This window comes from Merops nubicus, unplaced genomic scaffold, assembly GCF_000691845.1.
Source record: "Merops nubicus isolate BGI_N331 unplaced genomic scaffold, ASM69184v1 scaffold13439, whole genome shotgun sequence".
Taxonomy (NCBI): Eukaryota; Metazoa; Chordata; class Aves; order Coraciiformes; family Meropidae; genus Merops; species Merops nubicus.
This window is the reverse complement of record NW_008631758.1, coordinates 1-13,638: the sequence shown is the minus strand read 5'-3', so window position 1 is coordinate 13,638 and position 13,638 is coordinate 1. Positions and strand designations below refer to the sequence as shown.

Sequence of the window (13,638 nt, the reverse complement as noted above, 5' to 3'; positions counted from 1 at the left end):
TCTTTCCCATCCCCACCAAGATATATTGGTGAAAAGTTACTGGGGAAGAGAGTTTGGTCCTTGCCAAAAATACCACTTTTTTTTTTGAAAGAATTTTGACTGTAAGAATTTTAGTTGGATATTCAATGACAGTTTTGCAATTCCTTTTGTCCCAATACAGTTTTATGCACTCACTCATGACAAATTTACTTTTGAGAGTGGTGTGAAATAATGTGGGTTAAACTGCTTTGTCCACTAAATAAATGTATATAGTCTTTTTTCCTCTAGGAAAATAAGAAAGTTTAAGTTATCTATTAAATTTCTTTTTGTCATGCAGTATTTGAAGACTATAGTGACAAATAGAAAGTGGAGCTCAGAAAAAGAGAGAACTGATTTTTGTGAAAAAGTAGTATGAAATAACATCAGCTTCTTTAGTGAGAGTAGTACAGCTACGTTTACCAAAACTGAACCCTGAGCTCCTGTTTGTTGGTGTCGTGAGAGGATGCTTACACATAGGACAAGGACCTGCTTCCTTTAGGCTTTAGTGTCACGCGTACCCACCTCAGCTCTTCTCCCCAGTACACTTTCACCATCTTCTTTTACCTGAAAATTTTTAAACAGAGTGTGCACAACTGCATAGCTTTCAAGCAAGTTAGATCAGTCAGGTCTAGGAGATCGGCCAACCCAGGCGCCTGAGATGTTTTCCTTCCAATCTGAGTAGTAGATCAGTCTGGGAGAAAACAGTGGTTCTATAGCAGGGTTGGGATTCTGCTGAGGGAGCATCCATCCCACCTCTAAACACAGCACAAGTAACTAGTACAAACTGCCCTTCCCACCCCAGAGATTGTTTTCAGCTGCCTGAGGAAAAGGCTTGGCAGAGAGCAGCCATCTCTGGTGAGGTGAACCTTAAGCCCATTATTATCTTCACACAACTCTCATTTCCTTCTAAAGCTGTAACTTAAGTGGGAAGGAAGAGAAAGTGCTGCTGTGGAATCACCACCCACACTGCTCTGAATGTTAGCAGACTGCAGCAAATTGATTTTCCTTCTTGCAGATGAGCCAAAGTACATGGCTGCATCAGAAATTTAAAGAATCTACCTCTATTATTTAATAACACTGTTTGCAACAGGTACACTAATGCAGAAATCACTGAAAGCTCTGAAAGCTGCACAGGCTGTTTTCCTGAACAAGATCAGCTTGATCAAAAAAAATAGACTCAAATAGTTGCCTTCTAAGGATTATGCTCAGAAGCAGCTGTTTCAATATGAAGCAGAAAAGTTGTTTCCACTGGATATTCTACCAAATGCTCACAGGAGAGAAAAAAGCAAAGCTCAACCTCACTTCTGCAGCATGCTTGGCAGCAACACATAGCACAGCAATGCCCAAAGCCAGGTGCATTCTCTTTAATAAAAAAAAAAAAAGGATTCTTATTTTAGGGCAGTGGAAGAGGAAGGAAGGAGGAAGAGTCTCCAGCACACTCACCTCTCGGATGGCACCATCACAAACCCGTATTACATTAAGGAACGTTGGCATGACCTGGGGCAGGAACTGCACACACTTCAGCCCAAGAGATTTGAAAATAAAGGTGATGGCCTGAACTACCATAGTGTGGTGTTGGGACAGGGACTGGTCTCGGAAAATCCTCATCAGTGCCACCATAGAGACAGCAGGATAGAACTCATCCAGAGGGAGGTTCCCCATGTTCACCAGCATCTCGCTGGTACTGTAGTCCGCTGGGAGAAAGAAGGTGGTGTCACATCTACACATTGTAGCTCATAAACCTACCCATTTGAAATAAATTCAGATGCTTACAGGAATCCTGGCTGGATTTGGACTCTGAGAGGCTGACGGCTGAAGCATCTCGTGACTGATCAATCATACCAATGTTCACTTTGTGTTTGTAAGGGTCCAAAGCACCTAGCAGCCCTAACACACGAATAGCCTGATAAGACAGAAACAAAAAGAACATTCAGCAGAATGTCATCACCAAGGCAAAAGCCAACACGTGAACCACATGTTTGGAATGGTCCTGAGGATTAAAGTGAGAAGATGTGGAACTAAAGTGACCACCTGAAAAAAACATCAGTGCTTTCTACTCAACTCCTGGAGGCCTTTTCACTGATGCAGCACTTCCACCCTCTTAAATCTCCTTATTATACTCTACTACCAGCTACAACAATGGTCTTTCACCTCCCTCCCCACCATCCTCTATCTGTGTGGATACATTTATTTGGCAGCTCTCTTCTGCCAAAACACTTTTAGAAGTGGTTGTGTGATAGCAGCAGTGAAGTCACCATCCCTGGAGGTATTTAAAAGCTGTATGAGGAGCAGAGGGACATGGTTTAGTGCTGGGTTGGCAGTGTTACATTAATAGTTGAACTCAACAATCAAGTTCTTTTCCAACTGAAACAATTCTATGATTCCATAGCTTCATGTTCCTACCTCTCTCCGGGTGCCCTGGTTCTGCTCAGTTTTCAGGAAGTTGAGAAGCACCTCCAGCAAAGTTGGGTACTTCCTGTATGGTTCCACCACATAACCAGTGCTGGCCACCAGCTGTCCCAGTGTCCAAAGAGCCACCTGGAAAGATCAAGCCCAGAGATTAGTTTTGACCAGGGAATTTATTATGTCTCCTGATCCATCAGTCATTCAACTTGTGTAAAGTTCCTTTGAGCATTTTAGCATCAAAGGGCAAACCACAGTCCATGGTTTGAAAGCCTGTTTTTTTTTAAATAAGCTATGGTAAAGAAAGGGATAATCACCAAAATGTTAGACCTTGCCAAAATTGCCCTCACTTAGATACAATTCAAACAGGCATGCAATTCAGTGAGTCCAAGCCTGCCAATACAAACTGCTTCCTTTTTTTTCTTCTTCCTCTCTCCTTTTAGCAACTCTGTACTATGTCACAAGAGACAGGCACTGCAATCCCTCACCCCTGGGCCACAAGAGAGACTTGAGTGATTTAAAGGTTCATTTTAGCTGCTATGATGGGACACTTTGGTGTGATGGGGATATCTCCTTAGAGCTTTGGTCACAGGGGATGGCAAGTTTAGTGCAGTTGTGGAACACTTACTTGTCTTTTAGCTAGCAGAGAGGAGTCCTGTAGCATGTCCATAATGATAATGAACAGCTCATCCACCCACTTCCTCATTTCCAGCCCACTGACCTGTGGAAAAACAAAAATCCAAGTCCTTCATCCAGCACTGCCAAAAAGCTTAACAACTGACAAGCATGGCAAAGAGGTACCTGCAGCAGCCCTACCTGTGCAAGCTCCCCTATGGTAGCCAGGACATTATTAATCACCCCTGGATTTGGATCTGGGTCAGGATCCTTCAGTTTCACAATCAGTGCCTGGTAGGTGAACAAATTAGAAGGTTTTCAGACTTCTTGCTGTAAATACAGTACTCAAAGTTATCTTTCCTTTTGTTTATGCCTGAAACTGATTCCACAGGGGCTCAACTTTCATCATGGTGAGTATTTCAACAGGAAAAGAAACTTTCATTTCACAAGCTTTATGCAAATCCAGAATGAAGTTAGGCTGCACTATCACACAGATACACTAGTGTGGGTAACATCCACACCAATCTGAGTTTTTCCTGCTATGAAGCAGCAAAAGAACTGCAGCTCCTGAGGGTCATGTATTCACTTGCTGTATCACCTCACTCCAAAGGCACCAGGAAATGTACAGAGACTTTACCTTAAGGATAGGCTCCATATATGGACGAATGAGGCGTGGAGCATTAGAAACAAGGTGACCCAACATCCTGGCACTTTGCTCTTTAATCCTGCCAACACCACTGTGCTCCAGCTCTGTTAGAATCTGCAGAAAAGCATGGAAACATGAGAACAGGGAAAATAAAGGTAGGCAAGAATTCTTCAGATTTCCTCCTCTCCTCTCCAATGAGAACAGAAAGAAAAAACAATCTCAGCACTTGTAAAGGGTGTTCCACATTTACACTCCATCAAGTCATTTATGTCTAAAGGAAGCTAAAATTAGTGAGTGTAAAACCATCTATGCTTATGAAGTCGTGCCATCCATTCATCTAAAAGAAGCACAGAACATTCTTCCTCAACACAGCACTCCAGAAGGATGAATGTGGGGAGAAACAGACTGCTATCCTTTCCTTTCTAACACATCCTTAGAGCTTCAGTCCAAGCATCTCTCACTAAAAGGACTCCCTGAAACCTAATAAGCTGGCTAATAAACATTTTCCAGAAGGGAGATATTCCCCCACTCTCCCACACATTTGCTACAGCTAGATAGCCCAGTTCTTGAACACCACCTTCACCTCAACACCAAGTACTCTGTTTTCACTGCAGGCACCCCTCTCCATACCTGGATCAGCATCTTGCGCAGGAAAGGCATGACAAAAGCAGGGTTCATGCTGCTCAGGCGACCCACAGTGCAGATGGCCAGCTCTCGGATTTCAAACACTTGGTCATTCAGGGCCACAAAAAGAGCTTGCAGGTTTTCTGCCTGGGCAAGGTGAGCATCAAAGCGCTCATCCAGAGAGGCCAACACGCAGAAACGGATATCGGGGTCTGCAAGGACACATCGGATTCTCTTTAAACACAGCAAACTCCTGCTCTTATTGTTGCCCTTCGTCACAAACTGGCCTCAAAAATTCTTTTCAGATCAGGGAAATGCTGAGAATTTCCCCAGCCTGAGACATTACATTAGTGTTTTACATGAGAAACAGGGCAGGTAAGCCCAAAAGACTCAGCGCTGCTCAGTATTGCCCCAGATTCTCTTTAAACACAGCAAACTCCTGCTCTTATTGTTGCCCTTCATCACAAACCGGCCTCAAAAATTCTTTTCAGATCAGGGAAATGCTGAGAATTTCCCCAGCCTGAGTGTTTCACATGAGAAAGAGGGCAGGTAAGCCCAAAAGATTCAGCGCTGCTCAATATTGCCCCAATACCCAGATCAGCACAACTCCAACCTCTTGCACCTACAGGTGGCACATTTGGAGGCACTGTGCAGAAAATGAATTCATCTCAGGTTACCACATTCCAACTGAAACAAATAAAAAAATCAAGTAGGAAGAGTCAACAGAAGGGACCAATTCATTCCCAAACTACAAAGCAGAAGGCCACAGCACAGAACAGCAAAAGAAGTCTCAGGGCTCCCCCTAGTTCAAAGGATTATCAAGAGCATGGTTTAAACATTTTATGCCAGTGTTCCATTAATACCTCAAAAATCCAAGATCTGGGAAAGGAAATTAGGAGACCTTTTTGATTTGTAAAGAATGACAGCTTAAGTTAGTGGCAAATACATGCAAATTCTACCACAACTTTAATATCCTGACCTGCTCACATGCCAAAACTAACATGCAGTAGGACAGCCCTTTTCTCTGAACCCCCCACTAACCTGGGTCAGTTATTCCAACCACGAGCAGCTTGCTGAGAACATCAGCCACGACCTGCACTGCTGTCTGGCTGACCACGTGGGCATGGCCACTGATGAGGTGGATGGAGGGGGTGAGCAGGCGGGAGCACGTGCGGGCTGCCTCCATCCGGATCTCCTTGTGCTCGCTGTTCAGAAAGTGGTCTGCACAGTGCCGAACGAACTGCGTCAGGGAGTGGCCTGGGGAGAGGAAGATGAGGAGTTTAACACAGGTTTACACCTCAGTTACTGGTCTTATCAAGGAAGAAAGTGTTCTCAGAGTTTTCCTGCTGCTCTGCTCCAACACAGCAGTGTTTATATGCCATATCCCTCGGCCCTCTGCTTCCTTATTTCATCTTACCTTCAAACTCGAAGCTACCCAGCGTCCGGAGGGCAAGGGTGATGCTGCCCACATCACTGGCCTCTGGGATGTTGGTGAGGCTAGGGGAGGCGAGCTGGTGGGCAAGGCCCTTTGGCATGCCTGGATGTCGCAGAGGTTTGTGCATCAGAACAAGGGAGAGCATTTTCAGCAGCCCATCCTGGATGTCCTTCTTTAGCTGGGGGATCTGGCGACTCAAGTCATACAGCACAGCTGTTAGGGCAGGGCTGCAGGAAAGGAGGTGGATAGTCATGAGAACACAACAGGAGGGGCATATTTCACCCTTTTTTTCATGTCTTTGCCTGTCAAAAGATACTCGTGGGTATTCACAGATCACAGCAACACCTGCTAGCAGAGCAAAGGGGGCAAGTTCAGGTGACCTTCTTGTACGAACTTGGTGAGCAAACTGCCAGAACTGCAGCACACATTGCTACATTGTGCAATACTGCTAGAATACTGTTACAAATCTTAAGGGAGTCCTTATACTTGTGCTTTTTTAGACACAAAGGTAACTAAGTTCACTTCCACATAGTAACAATCTAATCTAAACAGCTTAGTGCTGCGTGGATACTTTCTCCTTACCCTCCCATCCTAACAGCTTCAAGAGCCAGGAAGTTTCCTGTCAGGTTCAAAGTTGAAAGAAGCTAGCAGGAAATAGTCAGTGCTTCAGTTCTCCTTCCCTTCTAATTGGATATGGCAGAAATTCACTGACATTCAGAGGCTTTCAAAATTTTTTGCACGCTATTGTCAAGTGTGTTTGACCAGTTCAAAGTAAAGGAGATTACTTTTGAATTCACTTGTTCTACAACATTTCTTTACGCAGAGATCAATGCTTAAGTAACTCAACAGACATATTAACATTTAAAACATATTCTTTTTCTTCCAGAAGAGCTATACTGATCTTCTGAAAGACCACTTAAAAGCAATAAGCTTCCTTCTCGAACTGAAGCCTTTCAAGGTCTCAGTCTGAACGGCCAACAATGCCATCCAGTGGCTAACAGAAAGCTGTGCTCCTGTGCCTCGTGTTTACCTCAGGCCCACAGCCAGCATAGGTTCCAAAAGCTCTTTGATGTCCTGCTGGATACTGGGTCCCATGGCTCGTGCCAGCATACTAATGCAGGTGAAGACTGTGGCATCAACCTGCACAGACTTCTGCCTCCTGGAAAGGGACCACATAAAAGTTAATTAAGAAGAGCTGCTGAGCTTCAAACGTCCTTCCTTGTCCCATGTGTTGTCAGTCCTACAGAAATAACTCTGATTTTAATCCAATAATCTGATCCCACATCAAAAATTATACAAAAAACAGATGTTTCAATTTCTTCCTCTAACCTTCACATACTTACTTGTGGGCAAAGTCCTTTGGTGGAAGAGCTGCTTTTATGATTTCGAGGACTTTTGGCAGGTAAGCTTGAAACTCAGACCTCACGGCCACAGAAAGCAAACCCAAGGCCTGGAAGGCTGCAGTTCGCTCCTTCTCCTTCTTCACACAGCTGAGAACATGATTCATGGTGTCTGGAAGATACTGATCAGCTGCCCAAAAGAGAAACAATGCAGATATTTGCACTCATTTTGGTTTATACAGTTGCATCACATTCACAACTAAACCTTGACAAATATTAAACTAGGGCACAAATGTAGCTGTACAAAATTTGCTGACATGAGCAGTGGCAACCACGTGTCACCATAAAGTTTTTCAAAGCCCAGCTTTTCTTTAAAAAAAATTTCATAAAAATAAGAGAGCTATGAGGAAAACAAACAACATTGCAACAGATTCTACACACAAATAAAACACAGCACCTTGTTTTTATAGTGTCTGAATGGAAATTTGGAATAACACCACAAAGTTCGTTCCAACCCACTGAGATCAGCTTGAGGACCCGCCTCCAACTCTGATAACCTCCTAAGTTCACTTGATAAATCAACTGAACTGCTTTAAAGCTGGCAGGTTTTTCATTATTTCCAATTTTTACTTGATATTTCCTGGCACATGCAACAAACAAAAAGGAAGACAACTCTGCTGATAATATTTGGGACACAGTGGGAAAAAGAGAGCAGAGTTCAATGCTAAGCCTGACGTATCGAGGAAGAAAACCCAAAAGGAGGTTCTACCTCTTATGGTATTAATCACAAAATCCAGACAATAGATTTCAATCCATCTTCTTCACCAGAGCAACATTTTGGCATCAGACATCAAGTCACACTTATTCAGAAAAAAAGACAGTCCTCCCACAGAGGAATCTGCTCATCTTACAAGCACCACATTTGTCCTGCTGCGTTGCCTGCACAAGCTCATCTGGACCAGACAGAGCTGGCTAACTTCCAGCTCAATTTCAGCAACCCTTGGAACATCACCCATCTGCCTCGTCACCTGTGAAGGCTGAAGGGCGGAACGCCGCCAGCCGCGGGAGCAGGTTCAGAACCGTCATCTGGATCAAAGAATTTTTGCTGGTTCTACACTTGAGAACCCACTGGCACACCTGAAAGGAGACAGATTTGACTTTGAAGGATGGCCATTGGCAGTAGTGCACAAATGTTTATCACCCGGGTGGTTTAAGGCGTTCTACTAATGTCTGGCTTCAGCATGCATCAAAAAGATGGATAATTAACACTGCTTCCAAAGAGAGTAAATCACTTCCTCAGAGACAGTGACAAAGCCAGGATACATACAATTAATGAGTTCTGATGCCTCAAACCAGCACTAGGCAGTCTTGCCTGCCAACTAAGGACACTGAGGACAATTGCTCTACAGGAACCTGTGTTGTGAATGTTGGTAGACAAGTTGAAGACCAAACACTTACTTGATCAAACTTCTCTTCCATCAGATCCCTGCAGCAGCGACTTTCTACCAGCGTAGACTTCGCTGGGACAGGCGAGGTTGCGAAACCCATGATTCCTTGGTGGGCACTGTACCCCAGGAGACCAGCCAAAGCATTCGACTGGGAGGGCTGAAGAGACTGGAAGCTAGTAAAGGGCGTGATGTGGCGAGGTTTGGTACTGAAGCCCATCAGGTCTTTGCAGTACTTGTCATGCACAAGCTGCTGCTGAGTGATCTCTTCCATCTCCTCTCTAAGGCGCTGGACAAAGCAGAAAAGCAGGGTGTGTTTTTCTTTTTTTATTAAACAAAAAATAGATGAATAACAGATTCTTAGAGTGCTACCCACATCTCCTGAGCAGTGTCCTGTAGAGTTGATATCCAAATGGCTGTAGACCATCAGTTAAGCAAAATTCAGCAAAAAAATTTGGGTATCTAACATACAGAGTCATCATTGTTCATAATTTTTTTTTTTCCACTGTACTGAATCCATTTAATAGCAATTCCCATCAGAGCTTAGTACCTAGTCAAGCCAAACTTGTGGCTGTATTTCTCTGACATACTTCAGTTTGTAACAGTCAATGCTCTGACTCCACGTGCAGGTAACCTGTCATCCCAATAACCCCATTTCACACACAGTGAGGTATTTCCACACAGAGGTATTTCCACAGAGTGCCAAGTTGCTGCACACTGTCAATCAGTCTGACAACTGAAAGCCACAACCCCCACCTTGTTCATCTGCTCACCTCTCCCTCCATACTGCTGATTCTCACTAGCTCATTGAGGATCAGTAAGGCACCATGGATTCGGTCATCACGGTTCATTCCTTTCTCTTTGGCCAAAGTCTCATCAAAACCCTTTTCAGCCTCTTCATATGTATGCTTAGGGAAATAAAAAAACAAAACAAAGCAAAACAAAGCCTCAGGGATGATGCAGAAACAAAGCCTGTGGAAATAAAGTAGGGCTGCCAGTGCATTACGGATGTCCTGTAATTTTCCAAGAGTAGCCACAAACCTCAGCTGAGTAATAACAGAGTGTAATGCCACGAAACTCAGATTCACCTACAAGTTGTGGACTCTGCTGCAGAGCATTTTCAACAGCACTGATCAAACAGCCAGCCAACCATGCCTTGGAATAAACACTACCAATATCTGCATCACACATTTGACTTCGAGGATTCCAAGTTCACAGCATTTGACTGCACTGTCCAAACCTTAATTGATATTATGAAACTGGAGTTCACATGACAATGGCAGCAAAGCTGAGGTTCAGACACAAGAATCCTTACCTTCCTCACACATGTTTTATCTACACTAATAAAGCTATCTGCTAGTAAGGGATGACAATAGATAGATGATTTCATTGCTGTAAAGCTAGGTCAGGCTCAACAGCTGAAAAGGAGCTGCAGATAGAGCAATGGGTTCTTGATGAGTCAAGTCTCTTGATTACTTTTACAGTGGGCTACAAGAACCACTCATTTTGTAAGCCACTGTATTTTCAACCCTTTCAAGGGGGTGCTGATTTTCTACTGACAAAGTTGACACAGTTTCTTAGCTTAGACAGTTCTCCCAGAAACTGGCATTTGATCACTTGCATTGCATTATGAGGAGCTGTTTCAAAATAAGGCTGTTTTCTTACTCTGTACCACTGGGGCTTCTGCATCTCTTTTGGCTCCCGTTGAGTGGTGAGGATAAGGCAGGCTCTTAAGGCAGAAACAGCTCCCTCTCGGATGGCCTGTTTGGGATCCCACACAGCCACAAATATATTGTCAAAGAATGGCTGCACTTGTTGGAAGAAGAAGGTAGGCACGCTGATTGCCAGCTCACGCAGGACAAGAACCTGGAGGGGGGGAGAAAAACAGCAACAATTGGTGAGGATGAGCACCAAGAGACAGACCTCATAATTTCTAGACAGTAGTATTGTTTATTTAGACTGCCAATGTCAGTGCCCTGAGCTGTTTCCAGCTCCATACTTTTACAGTTCCTAGCACAGTGGTGTCTCGATCTTCTTTAGTCCCTGGCAGCCACTCTGATCCTGACCAGAGCTCTTCTGCAGCTTTCTGTGCACATCTCCTACCACAGTTAACTAACCCTAACCACCCTGTTTGTTCCAAGACACTTGAAGACAAAAAAGGATCACTTACAGCTGCGTGTCTCCGACCTTCATTCCTGTCAGCTCCCAGCCACTCCAGAGCTCGTTTCACCTCAAACTCCACGTACTCAGCTGTGAAGGTGTCACCGGCCATGGCAAGCCGCCCGATAGCCTTGGAGGCCATCTCCATCACAACAGGGTCATTGGATGGCAAGAGGTTCCTCAGGTAGTTGGCAAACCTGCCAATACGGGTGGCATTACCTCCTTCCACACCAATAAGGCTCGCTGTAGAGAAAGGGAACAATGCTGCAGGTTCTCTCCACAGTCAGTGAGGCAGACAGGAGGTAATCCCTGCATGAGAGTTAGTATTCACTATCTGTTCCTTAGAGATTCCCATTAACTCCTCCTAAACTGCAAATCCACAGGGGGAAAAAAGAATAATCAAGCAACAGGAAAGGGTCACCACTCTTTTGAGCCTGAACCTGTTCAGTGAACAGGAAAATGCATCCAGCACCTTAACAGATTTTCCACGTTTTCAGTTTAAAAAGGAAAAAAAAATAATCTGCCCTGGGATCACAGCCTCATTCCCAATAGAAAGGCATCAATCCACATGCAAGTGCTCCTCAGCAGAAAAGGCAAAGACTGAAAGGACCAAGGAACTGCTCTCCCTTTCAGCCCTGGAGATGGCCTCTCCTGGCCAGGGTGGAGACACCTTGGCAGGTAGCAGAAGCTTTCACTGCCAATGCCTGGTTTGTACCTGCTCTGTAGATAAAGGGGCCATCAGTGTCCAGGGTTGTCAAACCCACACCTTTCAACAGCACTAAATCCACAGAAACAATTTTTAAGTGATATCATCAGATTAAAATCAGATGTTGTTAACAAAGATTTCTCTAGCTAGGGGACTTCCACTATCTTTAACCACATTAGGATAGGATGATTATGTCTGTGAGCCTAAATCATATGCACCTCCTATTTGGTTATTAAAGAAACAACTACTACAATCCAGGCCACTTGCTTGGAAGGCAAAGTATTTATGTGAGGTAATTTCCCTAGGAGTCAAGCTGCAGGCAGCTCTGCCATGTCACAGCAAAAGCACAACCAGAGCAACTGAGGAGGCACCCGATGAGAGTCAAAGCAGGAGCAATGTGAGCCCCTCCCAGGGACTGAGCCAGGGAAATTTAAATAACATCAGTCTCCTCAGACAGGAGAAAGCTGAGAAAGTCAGCCCACCCTGATACATATAAATGGAGAGCACAAACTGCTCTCAGCTGAGCTCAAGAACAGGATTTCAATGTGCTCAGCACTCACGGCTGATCCTCAGCTCCTGCAGAGCTCAGGGCCCATTAGGCACCAGATTTCCAGCTGCTCTCAGCAGCTCCCATGCTGACACTTACAGACAGATTCTCAGAGGCCAGCAACTAGCCATGCACACAGCACACTTAGCAGTCAGACGTAAGGCCCCCATGATAAGATCTTATTCCTTTTGAAAATCTGTCCCTAAAGATAGATGCATGAAGAGAAAACTCACCAGAGGCACTGAGCACTTTCACTCACCTATAGCCAGAATGCCACCCTTCCTTTCATTTGCATCCGAGCTGGAAACCAGCTCAAAGATGTGATGGTTCAGCTGATCATAGAACCTGGTAGATTCTTCCTGACTCATCTAGAAAGGCAAAATGTTCAAATCAGCTTCCAGCATTCTTTCCCTCCTTCCTGCCCCCCAAATCTCCATAAAGACAACGCTTCTTAGGTCACTTCAGCAGAAAGAAATTAGATCAACCACACATTGCAAGCACAAAACAGTCTCTCTTCTTTGTGCCCTAGACAGTCCAGAGGGGTGAGTGTCCACTCACTCATCTGCACCACCACACATTCACCTCTCCTCCACGCTAGGGCACAGGTGAACTCCCTGCTCCAGCCCACCAGTTTCCCCATTCCAAAAAATCTCCATTCCCAGAGTCCCCAGGCTGTACCCTACTCTCCCTAAACCAGGATGAATGATCTCAGTGTGCACTCACCTCACGGAGCTCCATGGTGACATAATGCTGCAGGTCCTTGGCAGCTTTCGCCCTCGTCTCTTCGCTGCGACTCTTCAGGCCATTGGCAAATTGCTGGAGAATGGACACAGTGCCCGACATGCTGGCAGGACAGTGGGGCTCGGGGCATCAAGTCCTGTAAGTTCTTCAGGGAGGTGCTTTTTTTTTACTGCTTTCAACTATTGAAATCTCTGAGCTTCTTTCTTAGTGCTGCCCTCGCTGTTTGTTCCCCAAACACACATCCTATCACATGTGAGGATGCTGTGCCAAGAGAGCATAAAATCACAAGAAATTACTGTAATTCTTTGGCCTGACAGCCCTGTGATAAAGCTGTATCACCACATAATATCTTGACCCCCAGCCTATTTGCTCTCTAATGCCTCAAATACCAAAATATGCTCCAGTAGGTCAGGTGCCCAACCCCATGATCTAATTCTAAATCCAGGGTCATGCAAGAGCTGAAAAATAGCAGGGTCAGGTTATGATTTACAATCACCCTACAATAAGTAGGCACAATCATCCCCACGATTATATCGTTAGCATATCTGACTCTTTGAATGTTTGCATCCAAGTTTCTCCACAGAAATTCTAACGTTATGCCAACACAAGGAGGACTCAGCACTTGAGGCCTGGCAAGCATTACCAGGAGATATTTAGAGATGGGAAGTCTACTTATAGCAACACCCATCATTGCAACAGGATGTTTACTATCATAACACGCAACCAGACTTTCACACGAGTCCTTCTTTACGAGGAAAAGATTTCAGAGGTGTGAACCCCTCGATTTGCAGATCACAGAAGCCCAAACGGAGCACTTAACAGAAGGGCTCGCAGTGATACGAGACAGCAAAACCTCAATTCCTTCCCCAAATATTCCCCGTGATGGCAGCAAGATCCACCGAGATAACACCCTAAGGCGGCTCCAGGGCTCTCCCGCGCTTGGGAGCCCGGAGAAGCT

General features: G+C 44.8%; 1 protein-coding gene across 1 annotated transcript in view; it reads right to left on the bottom strand.

Annotated features, from left to right (window-relative positions):
* The window catches only part of LOC103780046 (serine/threonine-protein kinase mTOR-like), a gene marked incomplete at its 3' end in the record, with an annotated part of 14,868 nt that extends 2,086 nt beyond the window's left edge, over nucleotides 1–12,782 (bottom strand). The window contains exons 1-18 of the mRNA XM_008947693.1: nucleotides 12,663–12,782; nucleotides 12,199–12,307; nucleotides 10,697–10,929; nucleotides 10,192–10,392; nucleotides 9,300–9,434; nucleotides 8,540–8,815; nucleotides 8,110–8,218; nucleotides 7,085–7,271; nucleotides 6,772–6,900; nucleotides 5,724–5,968; nucleotides 5,348–5,563; nucleotides 4,313–4,518; nucleotides 3,674–3,796; nucleotides 3,238–3,327; nucleotides 3,050–3,142; nucleotides 2,422–2,556; nucleotides 1,792–1,921; nucleotides 1,462–1,712 (exon numbers count right to left, since the gene is read on the bottom strand). Of these exons, the coding sequence (XP_008945941.1) occupies nucleotides 1,462–1,712; nucleotides 1,792–1,921; nucleotides 2,422–2,556; nucleotides 3,050–3,142; nucleotides 3,238–3,327; nucleotides 3,674–3,796; nucleotides 4,313–4,518; nucleotides 5,348–5,563; nucleotides 5,724–5,968; nucleotides 6,772–6,900; nucleotides 7,085–7,271; nucleotides 8,110–8,218; nucleotides 8,540–8,815; nucleotides 9,300–9,434; nucleotides 10,192–10,392; nucleotides 10,697–10,929; nucleotides 12,199–12,307; nucleotides 12,663–12,782 (2,988 nt within the window). The remainder of the gene's footprint in view (nucleotides 1–1,461; nucleotides 1,713–1,791; nucleotides 1,922–2,421; nucleotides 2,557–3,049; nucleotides 3,143–3,237; nucleotides 3,328–3,673; nucleotides 3,797–4,312; nucleotides 4,519–5,347; nucleotides 5,564–5,723; nucleotides 5,969–6,771; nucleotides 6,901–7,084; nucleotides 7,272–8,109; nucleotides 8,219–8,539; nucleotides 8,816–9,299; nucleotides 9,435–10,191; nucleotides 10,393–10,696; nucleotides 10,930–12,198; nucleotides 12,308–12,662) is intronic.
* Between the last annotated feature and the right edge of the window lie 856 nt (nucleotides 12,783–13,638).